This window comes from Quercus lobata, chromosome 12 (assembly GCF_001633185.2).
Source record: "Quercus lobata isolate SW786 chromosome 12, ValleyOak3.0 Primary Assembly, whole genome shotgun sequence".
Taxonomy (NCBI): Eukaryota; Viridiplantae; Streptophyta; class Magnoliopsida; order Fagales; family Fagaceae; genus Quercus; species Quercus lobata.
The window spans coordinates 26,734,150-26,755,737 of record NC_044915.1 but is presented as its reverse complement, the minus strand read 5'-3'; the positions used below and the strand labels follow the sequence as shown (position 1 = coordinate 26,755,737).

At 34.8% G+C, this 21,588-nt stretch overlaps 2 protein-coding genes across 2 annotated transcripts; both read right to left on the bottom strand.

Moving 5' to 3' along the window:
• Positions 1 to 1,012: 1,012 nt before the first annotated feature.
• Positions 1,013 to 3,101, bottom strand: LOC115971814 (glutathione S-transferase F13). Its single transcript, XM_031091871.1, has 3 exons — positions 2,834 to 3,101; positions 2,635 to 2,683; positions 1,013 to 1,646 (listed from the first exon to the last, which is right to left on the bottom strand). Exons 1-3 carry the CDS (start codon positions 2,978 to 2,980, stop codon positions 1,186 to 1,188), a joined length of 657 nt encoding a protein of 218 aa, XP_030947731.1. The 5' UTR covers positions 2,981 to 3,101; the 3' UTR covers positions 1,013 to 1,185.
• Positions 3,102 to 9,799: 6,698 nt separating this feature from the next.
• LOC115971394 (autophagy-related protein 18a) lies at positions 9,800 to 20,427 on the bottom strand. Its single transcript, XM_031091290.1, has 4 exons — positions 19,115 to 20,427; positions 15,310 to 15,517; positions 10,588 to 10,714; positions 9,800 to 10,153 (listed from the first exon to the last, which is right to left on the bottom strand). The coding sequence occupies exons 1-4, from the start codon at positions 20,033 to 20,035 to the stop codon at positions 10,063 to 10,065; spliced, it is 1,347 nt and encodes a 448-aa protein (XP_030947150.1). The 5' UTR covers positions 20,036 to 20,427; the 3' UTR covers positions 9,800 to 10,062.
• Positions 20,428 to 21,588: the final 1,161 nt, after the last annotated feature.

Below are 21,588 nucleotides of genomic sequence, written 5' to 3'. Positions count from 1 at the left end.
GAATAAGGCCAATGTGGATTAAATGAACCGAATTAGACCAAAGTAGACTGAATATGACCGAATTGGCCCATATATAACTTTAGCGGACCGAATAGGACCAATGTAGACCAAATAAGACTTTTGAATATTTATCATTTTTATTGCATTTTTAAGGCTCATTAATTTCTTTTTCTTTTTTAACTCAAAATTAAAGATTTTAACCCAAATATAATAAAATTACATACTTTTCAACCCAAAAATGAAGAAAAAATAATGAATTTTTAAGCTAAATTTGAAAAGAAAAACTTAAAAAAATCAATTTAAGACCCCGTTAGTCTAGAATGGATTGAAGGGGAACCAAAATTGACCTAGTAGACTAAATTGGACAGAATAGGAATTGGTTAATTTTCAGGGAGAATAAACTTTTAAAAGAAATTTACAAAAATATTTATATATTATATTACAATACAAAATAATTATTTATTCTCACATATCACGTGAATATGCAACTAGTTATTTTAATAGTCAAGTTTGCACTAAACATGACAGTTGTATAGTTATTTTAATATTTAGGTTCCCGCTGAACATGACAGTTGTACATTCTGTGTGTCACAAGTAATTTCCGTTAGTGATATAACACATAAGTAATTTCCATTAGTGAGATAACAGTAATAAGTAATACCTAAATTAATAATGATTTTCGATGACCAAAATAGGAGCTCTAAAAAAAGTGGGGATTATATAAAAAAAAATGACGGAAAATGTAAGGAGCAAAAAAGACATTTTTGCCTTGATATAAACATAAAGTCATAAATATGCAGGGTGAAAAGAGACTAGGAAAAGAACGCAAAATTCATCACCACCCTATCATCTCTTTGGAATAGTGAGGCCATTTGGTAAGTGATTAATAACACTTGTTTAAGTGCAGTACAACGTTATTATAGAAATAAATATGAGTTAAAAAATGTTATAAAAATACGTGTTGTATTTAAACCAAAATAAAACTCCTTAAAAAGTCTGAAAGGGAAAAGGATAGTTCAAGCGAAAATGAAATTTTTTAATCAAAGTGCTCAAAAAGCCTTGAACTTAGAAAGGGAAGCACAGGCACTACAAGTTATTTTTATTTAATATATAGTCCATTCAGATAAACCACCACATGACGTCATCAAGTTCTTCCAGAATGTTAAAATCGAACCCTTAAAATTCTCATTTCCCCTCACCAAAAGTCATGGCCCCAACAATTTTCTTGAAAGCAGGCCTAGAAGAAATGTCCTCCCACCATGCCTTAACATGGGGACGGTCATTAACCAACGAGGCCCATGGTGTTGTCATGAAGTAGTGAGTGTAAGGAAAGTGGTGCAGGTCAGCCAGGCTATAGAAATCACCAGCCAAGTACTTGGTGATACTTAGCTTGGACTCATACACATCAAGCACTTTTCCTAGCTTCTCCAAGTTGGCATCGATGACTGCTTGGTCAGCTGTTTTGCCCATTATAGGCCCCACAATATGTTCAAAGACAATGGGAGAGATTGCAGAGTTGAAATTCTGGGATTCCACCTCCACCCACACCTTAACCAAAGCAGCTTCTTTGGGGTTATTGTGCTTAATGAGATCAGTTCCAGTTTCCTTGAATTTCTCAGCCACATATGCTGTAATTGCCCTAGATTCTGTAATACGCATGAAAGGTCAATTATTTAAGGAAACCACTTAGTTCTGAAAACAACCCCAACATATGAATTTTTATATGCTTGTGAAAGCAAGATATACAAGTAATGAGTGATGAATAATGAGCTCTTTCTTTATTTATTTCAGGGAAAAAGTCTGAAATTAAAAACCTTTCACAATTTGATTCCCACACCACACTGGAAATTAAGAAAATAAATCTAGAAAATCATTCAGATGATTAAAGGCATGTTATAATTATTCAAGATAAACTAAGAAAGAAACTATCAGAATATGTAAGAAATCAAAGTGGATTTATTATGGAGAAAAGGAAAATTATAAACTCCCTTTTTTCCATTATTATCTTGAATTCCCTTTAAATTTAATTTAATGTATATTGATGATCTCATAAGGCAATATAAACCAATGATGGCTTGTTTGGCCCCATCGTGTCTTCGAGCCATGGCAAGTTGGCAACAACTTAATACAAAACAGTAAGCTTAGCAATATGATTAGTATGACATACGAATATCCAAATCCAATGTCATATTCTTTTAAACTTGGATCATTGATGCTTTAAACAACTCCAATACCAAGCTATCGTACCCACTCATTTTTGCTTTTGCAGGGCACTCTCATCTACAGGCCACTTCATCTGTTACAGTAATGGTGCCTCCAATACAATCCGAGCTCAAGCAACAGTGCACCACTGTTGACACTTTTTATAAGAGTTCAACAGGAACAGTACAGGTGTATAGAGTGACCTATTCTATCACTCTTTGCCAAAAAAAAATTAAAATAAAATAAAAGTTTGGTTCAAACTTTTTTTTTTTTTTTTGGAATTTGCATTCAAGCATCTATGCAGGAGAAAGTCCTTCTAAGTTGGATCTAGAGCAACCATCACTATGATAGACAATATAATCATAAGCCTGAGTAAAATAATAAGGTAGCAGAAAAGGAAAAATATGTGAGAAAAATAAAAGGTGAACTTACCAAAAAGAGTGAGATCACCATCTTCTAGCACTGGAATCTGACCAAAGGGCTGCAATTTTATTTTTTTTTACCCAAGAAAATATTATAAACCAATTTGAAAACTAAAAATTGTGTATCTACAAATGCATGGAGATTCGATAATATAAAATCGAGTGCAAGGAGAAAAAACACTATAAGATTTGATGTGGATAATACATACATTCTTAGATAGAAAAGGAGGCTGTTTGTGTTCCCCACTGAAAAGGTCAACCGGAACAAGCTCAAAATCTACACCTTTCTCATGGAGGCAGGCCAACACACGAGTGGTGCATGTAGACATGGGAAGTCCATAAAGCTTGAGAGCCATTTTCTCACAAACACAAGTATGCAAAGTGATAGAGAGAGAGGGAGAGAGAGGAAGAGAGAGATATATGCTTTGTGATGAGGTGAAGTAAACTATACGTTGTGTAGGATAAGATATAGAGGAAGGTGTTATATATAGTTGTGGCCAGCAGGAGTGGTGAAATTTGTGGGTGCGGATTGGAATGGACATAATGGGGTCTAAATTTAATTGGGTTACCAATATAAATGCATGATCAAATTTATTACCAGATTCTAAACCAGATATGCAAGCCACCCAGGCCATAGTTAAGACAGCCATACTTTTCAGATTTCACCATCAAATCAAATCACCACTAGACTTTTGCTACATTATCAAATTGCTACCTTATCAAAATTGTACTCATTTTGGACTTTTGAGTGATGGTTAGTAAGGGTCCGGCTTAAATTTTTAGAAAAAAACTTCATATATATATATATATATATATATATATACTTAAATTATACTAAAGTAAAATTTATATCTTATATAAAAATTTTAAAAAAATTTGTACCCAAATTTAGAATATATTTTGACTATTTCCAACCGCATGATATGATGAAGCAGGCCCCAGCTTCTACGTTGCTTGGCCAAGAATTTCACCATTTTAAAATGAAAGAAATGTTCATTCTTTTCATCGTATATTGGCACACTATTTTTTACCACAGAAGTGCAATTTTACACCACTTGTATACTCCAGCCAATTGTGGAATTGACAGGAAGAGACGGAGAGTCCCCACTACTTACACATAAAGCATTTTTCTTTGGCCTTAAAAGGAAGAGAGCTTTGTCATATAGTCACCTCTATATGGTATAATGGCAGTAGGTTTTGCCCAAGTAACATGAATTTCTATCCCTAAACCATTAAAATGATTTATTTATACATAGGAAAAGTAAACCAGCAGGTTTATTTAGAATCTTTTTTATTTGGATATATATTGACTTGGCCCTCTCAAAATTTCACAGCACCAGTATTCATTGAATCATGCACAATCAATATATTTTAACTTTTTCTCCTTCTGCGCTGCTGCTTCTTCTCGATGAATGATTCTTTTTCTTTTATGGTAAAAACCTGAAACATATACTTTTTATTTCCTCTACAAAGCGACAATAGCATTTTATTCATTTTGTGTCCTTCACATGGTTGAATACAATGCCCTATGCTAATGCTGCAACTTCTTACCTCGTAATCAACATAGCTCGTAATCTAAATAAATAAAAATTTCCACTGACTACTGTTAATATACTATTTTTTTTTTTATTAGAGTTAATATACTATATTGGTTGATAAGAAAATATAAGGTACGACTTTGATTAGAGCGATAATTAACACTGTACATGTAGTATGAAGCCAAAGCAACAGCATGATGTCACAATGACATGATTTTGCATGGGGTGTAGTGCCTTTCCCAAGGCATATCAGATATGGTCCAGTCAAACCACAATTTTTAGTGCACTCAATTTAAAATGTTTTCAATCTCGGTATGAGTAACGACCAATGAGTTCTCAATGTTTGACATAAAATTCCAATTTTTTACCATGAAATAGTTAATAGCAGCCAGATGAAGTGTAAGTTATTGTAAAGTGAGGAGAAGAGTTTGAGGTCAAGTCTTTATTGTGGTTTCATACATACATACATATACATATACATATACATATATATATATATATATATAGTAATAATAGATTTCTATCTCAAATAATAAAAAATAAACATAAAAAGTGAAATCTAATTACTAGTAAAGATTTTTCATTACCATTTCAGCCTAATGATATAAGGGTCTGTTTGGTGAGTGAGTTCAAACTCACATTTTCACATTTTAAACAATATTACATATACTTCCACACAATTTCCACTCACACGTATTTCAAAAAATTCTAAACAACAATTCTCAAACTACTCTACCAAACACCCCCTAAATTTTTTTTTTTTTTTTTTTTTTTAGAAACAAACACACATACCATAACTCCACTCAAAAGTCATGGTAACTTTTAAGGAAATGTGAGGCAAATTATACTACACTATTAAATAATAGTAAAGCATTAGTAAACTCTTTAAATAGACCCATATTGTAATAATAGCAAAATATAAAGCATTTAATTATTTTTACTTTTTTACTCCTTCCTATGCCAATTTTTGAAATTTGTAATCAAATCACATATATGTTGTATAGGTAAAATCAAAACAATTTAACTTTTTGTTGATCTTTTAAAGTTATGCCACATAAGTTTTAGAAGCCTAACAACTTTACAAGTTATTATTATAATATAAATTATAAATTTTTGAAATTTATAATCATATCACATATCTGTTGTACATATAAAATCAAAACAATTTAACTTTTGGTTGATCTTTTAAAGTTATGCCACACAAGTTTTGGAAGCCTCACAACTTTACAAGTTATTATTTATTATAATATGTATTTATAATTAAATTTTATATTTAAACACTTCATTAGAATCTTATCATATTTTATTTTATTTTATTTTGGTTGAAGAGTAAAATAGATAGTTTTATATACAAATTACAAACACAATCAATAAATGAATTTTAATAATTACCATAATTATCAAGTTTTAGATTTAGAAAAAAAATAAAAGAGAGAAAATAAATCATATTTTGTTAAACTTTATCTTACCCTACACGAGTTACTAATTAGTCATATATAATATATTAAAGTTGAAATCTTTTTTTTGCTAAACATATTAAAGTTGAAATCTTGAAGCACGGTCAAAATCCAAATTGAATACAAATTAGCCTCTAATTGTAGTCTCTTTTTGCACCAAGTGTCCATTTTAATTTTATTAATTTTGGTGTCATGTCACCTATTTATAAAACTAGCACAAAAACCAAGATGATCACCTCATCATCACTACTATTGAACGTTTCTATGGATAAACATGATTTACAACCTAGTAAAATATTAAAGTGAAAACCCAATAAAAATTCAAATTAAATTCTAATTAAGGTGAATTTGAATACCGCTTATTTTGCTGAAAATTAAAAATAATAAAAAAATAATTTTATTTATGAAACAAAAATAAATGATTAGATTAAACTTGTATTACCTCAAAAAACTCTAATTAAACTATGCTTGTTATTTCTCCAAATTTTATTATTTTCTTTTTTTATTTTGTAATATTTATTAATTAAATATGTATTGAATTTATTTATTAAAAAAAAAAAAAAAAAGAGCTTTCCTATTCATCACATAAATTAACTAGTAGTGTAATAGTAAAATGGAAACATTAAAACTTTCTCTAGAATAAGCTTTTGAAACTTCTGGGTTTTTTTTCTATGGTATCATTTTAATTTTTAGGGTTATAGGAAACTGTTACATGAATTATTCTTATTACACTCTAATTTTGTGTTATGTGTCCTTCTAATTGCACTTCATTTTTATGTCAAGTGTCCTAATTATAATTAATTGTGTGCAAACTTAATCCTCTCACAAACACAAACTAATCTAAGAATCCCATTACGCCCAAAAAAAAACTTTCAATACCAACTTACAAGCACGAACAATGAGACACTCAGAATTCATACCTTCTATTATTTGAAAATTAAAATGCTACCATGAAAAAATCAGAGCTTTTAAAAGCTGATATGCTAGCACAAGTGAAAATTCTAGAAAATCTTTTAATGTTTCTATTTTACTATTACACTACTAGTTGCTAATATGTGCAAGGAATTGGAAAGGTCTTCCTACTTTTTTATATTTGATACATATTTAATTAATAAATATTACTAAATAAAAAGAAAATTCATAAGATTTGGAGAAATAACAAGCAGAATTTATCAAAATTTATTGAAAGAATTTCAATTGTAATTTAATCATTTATTTTTTTTGTGTTGCTTTGTTTTAGTAATATTTGTTAACATTCGTTTGTTTTTGGGTTTTTTTTTTTTTTTTTTTTATTGAAAAACAAGATTTATTGCAACAAAAGAAAGAACAACTAAGAAGCGGCCTCTCCAACAATAACTTCGGCTAAACACGAGAGGGCGGATGATAAATAAAAAATAAAAATAAAAAAACAGATACAGAGTTCTTAAGAGTCCATCTCGCCAAAACACAAGCAGCCTTGTTACTATCACGATTGACCCAACTAACATCTAATAAACTAAAATGCACCGCAAGAGTTTGAACTTCATCTACAAAAATAAGCAGCCTCCAGGGGATACGCTGCTTGGGAGCTTTGACTGCATCAATGCAATTTGCAGAATCACTCTCCACTCCAACATTTTGTATATTCAATCGGCTTGCCAAAATGATTGCCCAGTGAATTGCTTCTGCCTCCACTTGGATTGGGATGTTGGTATTTACCCTTTTTACATTGGCAAACAACAAAGCCCCTCTCCAATCTCTAGCAACTACCGCAACCTATCTCGAGTTGTCACCCATAGCAGCATCACAGTTTAGTTTCAAGGTTCCCCTGACTAGGCTTCCTCCATCTCCTAGGCACACTGCTTGAAGGCCTAAAGTTGGAATTACTTTGCAAGCACCAATGTTCCAAAAAAATCCAAAAATAATTTTTTGAGTTTTTTTTTTTTTTTTTTTTTTTGATGAACAAAAAAGGCTTCATGCATGTGATCATTGACCCGACAAACTTGAATTCACAGAACTCATGGTGCGGGGCACCCCTAAGTGTGTTAGGGCTAATCACGTCGTGATACAACATTTTTGCGAAGCACACGACTCGAACTAGGCAATTCTTAATCCTGTTAATATGACCCAGTTTGAAACTTCTATAACTTCAGCAATTTTTGGAGTATGTTTTGTTTGTTAGTATATTTGATTGTGAATTGTTGTAATCTATATTGCTTAGTGTACTTTGGTAAGCATTTCCCTAGATGTAGACGTGAAGTTGTCCAAATCTCATTAAACTTTATTGTGATTTGTGCATGTTTTAGTTTTTTGTTTGTATGCGTGCTCTTTTACCAGTCTTTAATTCCAACAACACATCTGGTCTTTAATTCCAACAACATATCTATTATATCCAACTAATTGCAATTTAATAAAAGGAAAAATTCACATGACCCCTTTGTAATTTCCGCCTAAAATATGGAATCCCTTTGAGGCTGAGAGTCTAACACTTTAGCTCCCTATGATATTGTTTATGTGTAAACCATAATTGTTTAACACTTAATCCCTTGAATTTTTTTTAGTACAACACATCTTTCATGGTTGTATTGTTTTATGTGAAAATACAGCTCCAATTATGAGCTTGTGTTATTACACAAACAACTTACCTTTTTTTTTTTTTTTCATAGATAGTTTTAACACTTTACACATAATTAAAATAATACCACTAGACATATTTCTTCCACTTTGGACATTGAATAAGACATATTCTAAGACCACACAATCTTTATCGCGCTATTTTCACATCGTTGTTTTATGTGCAAAATTCTGATTAGATGTCGATCACATTCACATAATTCATCTTTTTTTTTTTCTTTTTTTTTATCTACCACTCTATCATCCACCAAAAGAGAATGGTAGAAAATAGTATATTAAAAGGTTGTGAGATACAGAGAAATTCACGACAAAGGGTAAGGTAAAAGACAAAAGATGGTACATAATGGAAATTGCGTATACGTTATTGAGATTTGAGGATTTGGTGTGGGTGATGTGAAGCCATCCCACCTTCACATCCAACTTTCACGTGGGATTTGATTGTGACGCTCCCATTCCCATATATCTTTCCTATCAAACAAAAAGACAAAGATGCATCAGATCAAGATACTGTGTAAATCGGCACTTTAAGCGGCTCTACTGTGATATATGACAGTATGAGCATGAGCATGATTGTTATCGATGCAGTGAACCACTCCAATATTCACAGCTTCTCAGCTTCTCTATGTGACGATTTCTTTTTGAAGGCCAACTTAGGAAGCACAAACAAAAGAATATATAAATATATATATATATATATATATGTTTGATTTTACTAAGGTGTGTCCTAAGAACATACAATAATTTTTTTTTTTAGAAAAAAAATTTCTGAGAATTGAAAAAGTATTAACAACTTTTCAATATATATATATACCTCAGTGGTCAGCACCCATTATTTTATTTTAGTATGTGACAACTCACAAATAATATTAAGCAAACTCGAGCAATCTCACAGCTCCAACAGAAAATACCATGAAACTTCCTGACCAAAATCAGTGACGCTACATCGGCACTCAGTAGTCAGTACTCACATCATTACAATTTACAATTTCAGAAGCTCCTTTCTGACAACATCTAAATTCACAAGTTACCTTGTGTCAAATAATAGAACCAAAAATTTTGAATTGAAAAAGTATTCACCCAACACACTGCCACAGAACTCAAACGTGCAATGTTTGCCAGTACTCTTTTTTTTTTTTTTTTTTTTTTTTTTTTGAGAGAGAAATGTTTGCCAGTACTTCTTCATCGCTTTCACTTGTTGGGTTAAATTGGGTAACTTCTTCCCTCGCAATGAGAGAGAGAGAGAGAGACGGAGGAAACCCAGATCCAAGTGCACCTTTAATAGGGTAATTTCCCATAAGCATATCACTTAACTACGAGGAAAACAGTCATTTCTGATGGCTGTTTCAAGAAGCCTAGATTTGGGTGCAACAAAACTCATCACTTTTTATATGGACGAGGTTTCTGTGGTTTGCCATAGCTCTATGAAATTGAGCAGTGCGTTTAGTTGTCACTTGTTACTTGCGTGTGGCCAACCAGCACCGACAGAAGAAATACCCTGTAATTGTATAATACACCACACGATCAAGCACATGGCAACTATTACTCAACCTCCACACGGCACTAAAACTGGTAAAAATACTAGCATATAAATTTGATTTGAGTGAACATTTTTAAATTACACTAGAATCTTTGTACTTTCCAAGCATGCCCACCTGCATTGAAAATTTTGCTATGAACAGATGCATACAGATATTACAGGAATTTTTCCCTTACTTTTGGGAAGTAGCATAATTTACACTCATATATTTACAGCATGATACCCATATCCTAAATCAAAGAGATAAAATATATTATATATGTAGCCAATAAATAAATTATACACATCAAGTATCAGAAGGCTTCTTCTGGCTTCAGAAAGTTGTGATATTCCAGCTGCGTCATCTCGCCTCCATTCACCGTGTCAAACTGGCAGCGATAGAAGCTGCATATGTATTTAATTACATATAAGAAATTAGTGTTAGAGAATTCCTTTTTATCGTAAAACCTCATTAAAATGTGTTCAGGACCAAAAGAAATACTGTGATTCCACATCTATTCTTGCTATCCTCTCAAAAACAATCATCCAGATGATTTCAAAGATATAAAGATTCATAGCTAATTCCAGGTATTAATCTTTTGTCAACAGTGAACTTTTTAAGTGATATATTTTACTCTACAGTGATGACTGTGCAAATTGAAACAATTAAGAGATGGGTAAGTCAACCACCAAAAGAATCTAGTTCAGAAAAAATCATTACTTCTTTTCAAAAACCCCCTAAATGATAGTATGCATCCTATATTATATGACATATAAATGGCTTAAATGAATGGCTATCCAAAATTGAATAAGAATTCCTGCTTTATTTACAGTCTTACCTCCCATCCATGCCAAGAATTACCACTGTATTCTTTTGGTGACCGAAAGCAACAATGTAATGAGAACCCTCAGGCAAGCGAAACTGGGCAACTGACCACTCTGAGTTAAAATACTTGGGCAAAACTCCTGCAAGCACAAAGCTAAGTTAGGTCCAGAGCCCCAAAAGAGATAAACATACTTCGGCAGTAGCCCCAAAATAAAAAATAAAATAAAAAAGCAAAAGATTAGTGTTTTATGCCTGCTTCAAGTTGACATGTATGCAACATTTGAAAAATGAAGGGTTTAGACAATGGCAATAAGGATTTAGTCCATTCAAGATTTACTTCATTGGGTCAACGTGTGAAGTCCAGCTGTGACAAAAGTGGTATGGTTTTAAAGGTCCACTTATAAGTACTCTAGGGTTAAAACAGTTTCTAATTTAAAGTAGGCATAAATGCATTTTTAGTCCCTCATTTTATTTTTACCACTTTTAGCTCCTAAACCAATTAACGTGGGACATTTAAGTCCTTGAAGCACTATTCCGTCACCAAACTAACGGGAAAACTAGACGTGGCTGATTTGGGCATTAAAATATTATTAAAAAAATTATTTGACATTTTTTAACTGCCAAAATTAAAAATAAAAAAAAAATAAAAAATTAATTAATTACTCAATTTTCTTTTCATTATTTGTGTTCTTCCCATGTTCTTCCCTCTTCCAGCAAAAAACAAACCCTAAACCCAAATCCTAACCAAACCCCAAACCCATATCCCCAGTAAAGCAAACCTTAGCCTTCAAACGCATAAATTTTCTTGGCAAACAACCACAAAAAAAAAACCCACTGGAAAAAAAAAAAAAAAAAAAAAAAACCAAATCACCACCACCGAATCAAAGAACATGAAGATCAAACCCAAGCAAAAGAATAGAAACAATTGAAATTTGCCACTAAAAAGAAAGATCAAGACCCATGAAAAGCAACCCCACTCACACCGTCCATCAAGCCACCAAATCAAACAACTAAGACCCAAAATCCATCACCCAAAAACTGTACAATCTCTCTCTCTTTTGGCGTGATGAGGAGCCAAAGCCAACAACAATCACTGTCACTCAAACGCCATAGCCAATCCTTCGACTCAATCTCCGTCGTTCTGACCAACATCCATGTGCGATGAGGAGCTCATGGGATGCTATTGCTGCACAAGGCGGCAACGATCCGAGGCTAGGTCCATGCTGGTCGAGCTTGAGATGAGGAGATCCGAGTTAGGTGGGGCGGGATCGAGATCGGGATCGATTGGATCTGGATTTCTTTGGGGTTGTTGGCCACAGATCAAGCTCTGTTGTGGATCTGGGTTTAGGATGGTATTGGACGGTTGGGGTATTGGTGGATTTGGGTTTGTAGCCAAGGATTTTGGGATTAGTTTGAATCTTTGAATTTGGGGCTTTTGTTTGAAATATCTGGAATTAGTTTGAAACTGGGTTTGGTGGATCTGCATCTGGGTTTTCTTTTAGGCGTGGATGATGATGGGTTTCTGGGACACGTTGCAGTGATGTTCATGCTCTTTGATTTGGTGATGTTCATGTTTTTTTTTTTTCCCTGTAGGTTTGATGTTCATGTTCTTTTATTCTGGGTTTGCTCTTTGATTCTGGGTTTGATGTCGTTGCTAGGTTTGATCTTCATGTTCTTTGATTCGGTGGTGGTGATTTGGGGTTTTTTTTTTCCAGTGGGTTTTTTTTGTGTTTATTTGCCCAGAAAATTTATGGGTTTGAAGGCTTAGGTTTGCTTTGCTGGGGATATGGGTTTGGGGTTTGGTTAGGATCTAGGTCAAGGGTTTGTTTTTTGCTGGAATAGGGAAGAACATGGGAAGAACACAAATAATGAAAAGAAAATTGAGTAATTAATTTTTTTTTTTAATTTTGGCATTTTAAAAATGCCAAATAATTTTTTTAATAATATTTTAATGTCCACGTCAGCTACGTCCAGTTTTCCCGTTAGTTTGGTGACGGAATAGTGCTTCGAGGACTTAAATGTCCCGCGTTAATTGGTTTAGGGACTAAAAGTGCATTTACGCCTTTAAAGTATTGTTTTTACAATCAGGGGCAGAGGCTAGGAAGCACAGACAAGACATAACACAGCACAGAACACAACAATTTTTGAAAAACTAGGACATGAGACAATAGGGACTCAAGAGTTAATTACTTAATTAATATCTTGAAAGAGCCCTCACATTAGTAAAGTATGATATGGAAATTATCTAACAGAGGAGTAGTCTGACTCAAATTAGGAAAGTGTGCTTCCCACTCAGAAAAAACAAAAACTCAGTCAATTCTAGACACAGGATGAACATGATTATTTGACCAAGTGAAAGCATCACCTTCCAAAAGTAAATCCAACATAGCTTGAAATTAAAAAACTCAAAGAAATCCCACATCACCAAGGTAAATTCTAATTGCCTCCCTATTACTAGTAAACCGCACTATGTTAAAGTCCCCCCTAATACTATAACTATAAGGCACATTCCACAAACTAAAACTCCTACTAACCCTTCCCAAAGTTGTCATCTGTTGGCATTGAGTGTGGGACAATAAACTACAGTAACAGCCCAAACAAAATCTTCTTCTATCCTGAAGAATTTACACCAAATTTACATGAAATGGTGTACACCCCTACTACAACTTTTTCAACAACTATTCTATTCTATAACAACAGTATATCACCAGATGTTCAAATGAATCTAAGTGAACCAAATCTACAAATGGCGTTCCCCAAATACTTCTAAGTAATTTGTAGACAGACTCCATCTTAGTCTCCAAAAGGCAAACGATATCCACTTTCCAGCCACAAAGATTTGATTTCTGCCCCTTTCTCCCCATTATTCAGAACCCCCAACATTCCATGATAAAAAATTTAGCTGCATATTAAGTTAATAACTAGTAAAAGCCCCCAAATCCTTCTTGATGCAGCTCCACTACCCTCTCCTTTATTTGTATCATAATTAATGGGGAAAAACGTGTTCTTCAATTCCCTCATTCCCTTAAGACATACCTATTGGGCTCTTTGTTTAGCTACTGTTGTCCACGATTTGTTAAACATCCTATCTTGGAAAACAACCACATAGTTTCTACTTCAAAGACTTCAAGCGAGACCCCCAAAAATCTAGTGAACCATTTTACAAGCTACAAAACCCATACTAAGGTTTCTGAATCGTCATCCTCTCCATAATGGGTCTCATTAACGTTTCAAAACTGTAACACTTAGTGTCTTGTCAAACCTATACCCAAACATGGATCCAACCAGTGTAACTTAACTTCTTCAGGGTCGATGTGAGGCGCCTCACATCATCTCCTTCTCCTCCATCGACACTTCCCTACAGTGAAGCTCACTTTGTGGGTTGCTTTCAAGCTCAAAGCTCTGGGTTCGTTTACAGAGAGGAAGAGTTATCCTCATCTCCAACCAATTGAAGCCCTAAACGACAACAAACCCAAGCAGGCTCAAAAACAAAGTATTCTGAGCCCTCTCACAGTCCCGGTCACCACCACCTGCAATTGCTTACTGTGCCAATTGTCTGTGCTACAATTTTTCCTAGATCAAATTTCCACCATTGCTTGTAAACCTAATTCGAATCCCCTCACCGCCCATATGACATCTAATTGCCTTGGGCTTGGGTCTGATTAAGTTTCTCCAGCCCAGAGTGATTTGACAATGATTCCCACCCTTCCTGGCCTTCTTCATGGCTTAATGGGCCATCATGATTGATAAACTGAAAGGCTTGTCTTACCTTCCTGAGTCTTGGGCTGACAATTCTGGGCCGTTAGTCCATTCACATGAGTTTGAGTAAGCTAGGCTTTGTAATGGCTTGGCCCAATACCTTTTTCAATGGATCCATGTGGACTTTCCACACATAAATAGAATTCCTTCCCACATTTTCCTCCCACAATTTCTGCCTGTTTCCTTCCACTATGGGTGAGGTGACCAAAATTTTTACCTCTCCATCCTTAGAAAATCATGTTACCTTCATTTCCCCTTGTACAATGTACACTGTGATCACAAAAGCCCCACACCTTGCTTTTCATGTTATAGCAACGTTGTCGCAAACTTCCCAGGAACATCCACTAGGATTGCCAACAACTGTTTGACACTCTCCTTACCCATGAAAGCATACCTAAAAAATTATAACCCTCACTCATAGGTACAAAAAATGAATACAGCCACCCTTCTTTTAATATAAGTTAAAGAGACTTGGATTCAATGAAAAGAAATTTGATCCACCAATTGCAAATTGCCTAATTGGGATCAAGATATTACCGCCCCCTTCACCAAGGGGGCTCCAACTTTTTCCATTCATAATCAAAATCCCATTCACCTCAATTATGTTCTAATTATTTGGTGATCGTCATTATCATCAAGCATCTGAGAGAATAAAATGACATTGAAAAAAGTAGGAACATTCTCTTTTCTTTTTACATGGCATTTGAAATTATCAATTATCTTTACCACAATTCCATGACATCAAAGGAAATATAATATCAACCATTAAGGGCTCCAATTTATTTGGGGAGGTGAGGATTGCGGGTTCCACTTTGTTAAATATATTAAGTCTTTCAAATTCGAGCAACAAAAAATAAATTATTCATATTATCATGGACATCCAAACATAACCTCAATCGTAAAGAATAAAATATTAATGTTCAAAGTAATAACAGCAAAATCATATCAAACAAAACATGGGAAAGAGGTGCTTTACCTCTGATGAAAGAGAGAGATGTGCTTGACTGTGTAACAGCAAGATTTGGATCAGATGCACTTCGAGGCTTGTCATTCCCTGCTGATGCAGAATTAACCTTAAGGCTAAAAACATGGACAGTTCCCTTGTCACTTGAGACTGCTAACCACTGGGCAGTTGAAGAGAATGCCAAACTGTAGATCTCTGCCCTATCTGCACCCCTCCTTACCTACATCAGTACATCCAATATGCAATTAATTTCAAAATATACCTAAAGATGTTTTAAATGCATAATTACAAGTCAACATCGATATGAAGAAGAATTTCAAGGAAATCATAAATTTAGACATTTAATAAAGGGAATCCACTTCCTCACAGTACATAGAAAAAATAAACACAATATAGATTAAAAAGCAGTACAGAACCCAACATACAACATCCTTTCCTAATTCAAGGCCTGTCTTGGGTAAGATATCTCAATCAACTAACAATCAAAATATGCAAAAGAGGAAGACCAAAATTCTAAAGAACTAGTAGTCTAGGAATTAAGGGTCCCATAATTTGACTACTTAGCAAAAGAAAAAACACTAGTCCATATGGGTGAATCCCACATTGCTAAAGAGGGATCATGTGTGATACTTTAGAAGTGTCTAATCTACATTACAAGTCAAGTACTCCTTTTGGAGTAAGATTAAAAGTTTACTTAGGGGTCCCATCCTCCCCTTCTCTCCTTACAATTACAAGGGAGGGGGTCCAGCTAGGGTTAAGTTTAACTGACAATTAGCGTAACATAAAAACATTTTCCACATTTTCTAATGTTTTGGTACGATGGAAAATGCAACTTAACAAAAAGACATTTTGTAGTCAATGGAAAAGAAGCCCAATATAGGGCAATGTTAAATACAAAATAAACTGCTACAAATAAACTCCATTAGCTGAATCTCTCTCTCTCCATAGATTGACTGTTATCATAATGTAATAATGTATACTGGGGCTGTCCAAATCAACCACCCACCCGCCCAACCCGCCTGGACCCAAACCAGAACCACCCGATCCAACGGCTCTAGTGATCTGACTCAGGTCCCAACGTCAAAAACCCAACGCCGGCAGGTCAGTTTCGGATCTCTTCCTCTAAAACCCGTGAAACCCAACCCGCCCAAAGACCATTAACTCCAGCCATTTTTTCCCAGATTTCCGGCCACTTTTTCACTTAAATCTGTCAATTTTTGGCAGAAAAACACCGGATCTGGCCGAACCAGTGATTTCTCCACACGATTTGGCAGAAATCTCGCCAAATCCAACGAGATCTCGCCACGTTTCAGCAGATTCTGGTGATTCTTGGTTTCACCTGAAACCAACAGCCACCCGCCGGCAACCCGAACCGACGAGCCCGTTACCGTTACTGGTCGATTGCAGATTAGAAAACCACCCACCCAATCGGTTATGGGTTGGGCAAAAACCCGACCCGCCCAACCCATGGACAGCCCTAATGTATACTATCAATGTTGTCCAACTGTTGACTTTTTTACAAATAACCTTTTTTCACTCAAACAGACTGCTTTCCCATTTATTTTTTTGAGTAGATACCAAATTTGGGTCATGTTTTCCCATTTGAGACTCCCAATGGCCCAAACAGAGAACTTTTTCCCATTTAGGTTTTCTTTTTGTGAATGAAAATTTTTGTTTAGAAATATTAATAATTTTCCATGTGCGCCAACAACAAAAAAAAATGTTTTTTTGCTTATTTTCAAAGTCAACCAAACACAAGAAAATGATTCATTTTTCTCAACAAAAAAAAGAATTCCATAGAAACAACCACAGATTACAAGGCAGCACAATAGAATTTATTAGTAATAAATTTATTAAAGAGCAAAAAAGGACAAAGCCCAAGTACATGGGAACCATAAAGAGCTATCTGAAAACTAAGAACTAAAATAACTGACATCTAAGAAAGACACTAAAAAAAAAAAAAAAATCCCAAATAAAGAACTCAACAGAAGTAATAGGGGATCCCATCTCTTCAAAGACCTAGAATAGGCAAAAATCATCAATATTTCATTTCAGTTCCTTAAAACATCTAAAATGACTTCCTCTTAATTTTAACTTCAACACAAGCATCTTCTTGCTTCTCAAAAGGAAAATTCATATTATTACATACACTCTCTTATCATGCCACTCAAATATCTCAACTTATCCTCCCATCATTTTCATCTAATGTTTGATATATGAGTAATTAAATTATAGAAAACTATTCTTAGACAATATACACGATAAAATCACTCCTACCCTTGCATTTATTCATTCAAACAGACAGCATACATGCTAACATCATTCCCGCCCCAGCATATGTTTCAAAGCTTCAAGATTCTTCATACCCAAAAGCATAGACAACTTTTTTTTTTTTTTGATAAGTAACAAATTTTTATTGCAAAGAGAATTACTTCATGGTCATGAAAATGAACATGAAGGATCTAAAAAAATTATGAATTATTAACAAGAAAAGCTAAGAGAATTGTGAAACTAAAAAATGGAAGTACAATATGTAAAACCCCAAGGTCAAAGACCACTCAAACAAGTTACGAATAAAGATTTCAAATGATCTAGGGACTTCCCAATATCTTTAAAGATGCAAGAGTTGTGTTCCTTCCATGCTAACCACATCAAACATGATGGCACTAACAACATATGTTAAACTACTAATCGAATCTACTGAAGTAAAATGTTCAGCCTATTTTGACTGGTACAAAATCATACGTATTAAGATAATATGGGTCCATTCTTACTATAATGCTAAGTTGGATGGAGTTATGTACATACACACACACCCCAAAACTCTACACTAGTATCAACCAACATCAAACTACTTCGTTACTTTAACCAAAAACCAAAATGGCCCCTGGCCCTATTATGAGAAACGACAAATAAAATGTGAAAGGCATAAAAGTAAAATTATAGATTTCTTTCCTTTCCATTCCTTTATAGAACTCACACTAAGAAAATACAGCATATTCCATGTCATTTTTTTTATTTTATCATTAACCGTTTACTTCATTGTGAACTACAAAGAATCTGAGCTCAAAGCCATGAAGCCTAACTAACCTTCAACAGTTACACTAGCAATTAACCATTATGCAACTGTAGCTTAATGACAAATTGCATTGCCTAACATACTTCCAGTTTACAAATTGTACTAATCCCAATGCCTTCAATCACATCAAGTATCTAATTAAGATATTTCCCTCACAAAGCTCATACAAAGTCACAAATTACACAATTAACAGTTCAACACCAGCAACAAAGGGTGCGTTTGGATACCGCTATTTGCAATGTTCATGTCCCATGAACAGTGCAAGAGGCGCTGGATTTAAAAAAATAAAAAAAGGGCAAACGCAGGAGAATCATTTCTATCCAAACGTATACAATTTTGTGTTTGTTTGGATTTGGCGTCTGCATTTTCCAAGTCTGCATTTTTGGCTTTTATTTTTTTTTAAGTCCAGCGCCTGTTGCACTGCTCATGGAACATGAACAGTGCAATCAGGCATGTAAACAGTAACCAAAGCTCAAACAGTAACTTTTTTATTATTTTTTAATTGTTTTCAGATTTCAGCAAAATAGGCAGTATTCAAACACACAAGACTACACTGTTTGGCTAAAGCTTCATACTCTAAACACATTCAGTCACATTCCTTATTAAATCAGTCCAAAAGCTTTAACAATCACGCAATTCCAAACGCATGTAATTCATAAAGATAAAGCGAGGACAATTACAGCTCATGTATATATCAAAGCTCATGTATGTATCAAAGCTCATGTGCTAATCACATACCTCTTGGAGCAAAGTTCCATCAATTGTATTGTAAACACGGACCAGAGTGCCTTTAGAGCTAGCCGTGGCGAGCAACTGACCGTCGGGGGTGAGTGCAAAGCAAGCGATCCTGGAGTCGTGAGCCATGATGAACTTGGTCCTCTTAGAGGCGTAATGCTCGACTCGAACCTGTCCCTTCTGAAGGCCCGGGCAGACGAGAACGAGCGAGCTGGTCTGCTGCGAGACCGCGCAGAGTCCCTTAGGGTTCGCAATGGTCTCGATCTGGTGAAGGAGCTTGAGGTCCGCGAAGTTGTACACGTACACCTTCTGCTCCAAAACGACGACGATCCGATCCCGCCGGAGCCTCACGGACCGCACGTTTGACCGGAACGACAGCTCGCCGATGCACCTGCTCTGATGGTCGTCCCAGATCATGACCTTGTTCGGCGGGTACTGAGGGTGAGGTCCGCCGCCGACGAGCGCCAGGATGTTACAGCGGAATAGCATCTCCACGGCGGATATGCCGCCGCCGGATTCCTCCGCGGCGGAATCGGTGGACGAGGATATGAAGTCGCGGCGGAAGATCTCGCGGAACGGGTCGCAGTTGAAGATCCGGAAGCCGTGGTCCGTTCCCGCCGCGAAGCAGCCGTGGTCCTGGTTGAACGAGAGGTGCAGAAGATTCGGCTGCGGCGATGGCGGCGAATCTGGCGGCGTGGTCAACGGGTATTGGATGTTCGGGTTCTGGGTAGCGTTAGGGTTGGGATTGGGGTCTTGAGGATGAGGAGGTTCGATCGGGTCTTGTGGTATGGGGGAATCGGAGTCGGATTCGGGAGGAAAAGAGTGGTCAGAAAAGGAGTCAACAAAATTAGGGTTAGGGTTAGGGTTAGGGTTTGGATTTGGGTTTGGCCATGGAGGAGAAGAGAAAGCAGAGAGAGTAGCCATGAGCGAGAGAGAGAGAGATGAGACGAAGAGAGTTGTAGAGAATTTATTAGATTCCAGGTAATTGAAGGATAGAGAATCTCATCTCATCTCATCTCATATCGGAGCTAGCTAAACCCAAAATTTTATCAGAAAAAGAGAGAAACGGTGAGTGATAGCCTGATGGGACTCTGTATATCTGTCAAATTATTTAGGACTTTGACTCTCTCTTTTTTTTCTTTTTTTTTTGTGCGGTAGAATTTGAGTTTTTGGTTTTGGATTTGGAGTAGTCTCTGAATTTGGTTAGATTCGTTGAGTTGAGTAGTGTAGTGACGAAGGTAGGTGTGTTTCGCTCCTCTTTCGCTTCTACCCCACGCGATTTTTTATTTTTTATTTTTTGCTTCTTGTTTTGCTTTAGCCCACGCCACTGGTCTATTATTTAAAAAGAAAATATACATATGGAGCGTGCAACCAATAATAAGATATTCTGAGTAATATTCATTTTTCTAAACTTTGGATTTTGCCTGGGTTTCAGGGTAAGTTCCTCTGTACTTATCCTATGGGTGAGTAATGTTATTGGAAAATTTTTAAGTACTAGTATGAAGAAATGTTTCATCCTCTTATATTTATAGTGGACCTTACCATGAATTTAATTAATGAATCTTACCATAAAAAGCTCAATTTTTCATGTTTCAAAAGTACTTAAAAATTACTCAATATTAAGGATAGTACCAAATTTATTACTGAAAGTGTCATTAATTACCACAAATTAATTTAAACATTTTTTTATTAAATGCTTAAAACCTATTAATTACATTTATTATTACTGTATTCTGCATATAAATATCACATTTAGAGAAACCAAGCTCCTATTTTGTAGTAAAATTTTGAGCAAAAATATAAAGTATTACGCTCATAATATTTTCATAACAGATTTACAACTTAAATTAGAAAGTATTATAAATATATTGTGGATATAGTATTTTTTAGCAATATGTATATAAAGACAGAGTGTTAAAGACATGTAGAGTCAATTGGTCAAGATTTTCTTCCATTGCAAATAGCAAAATAGTCTTTCCATCCATTTTTAACAAGAAGAAATCACTAGAACGATTAAGAATCCTAAATATGTACTATTAATAATAAGTAATTAACCAACAAGACGCTATAAATGACAATTCAACCAAACAATATGATACCATATTGAAAATTTCTAAATCTTAACATTCAAATGGACTTAGTTATAATGACTACTATTTATGAACTAAAAATACCATTTATCCCAAACAAGATGATGCTTCTTGTTGTTGCTTTGTTTTTGTTTTTAATAAAGTTTCATCCATATTAGCATATTCAGCAAATGACAAAACTTAAACACAGTACCTTAGATGTTGTTCCTTAGATTCCCCTCTTAAAATTCAGTCATGTGGTTACTTAACTAAAAAATTCACTTCCTTCCTATAAGAAAAAATCCATATGACAGAATCTTAAAAGGGATAACCTAAGTACTGTACCTAAGTCTTGCTCTTCAACAAAAAAGTAATTGGGGGTTACAATTATATGACACATGTCTTTGG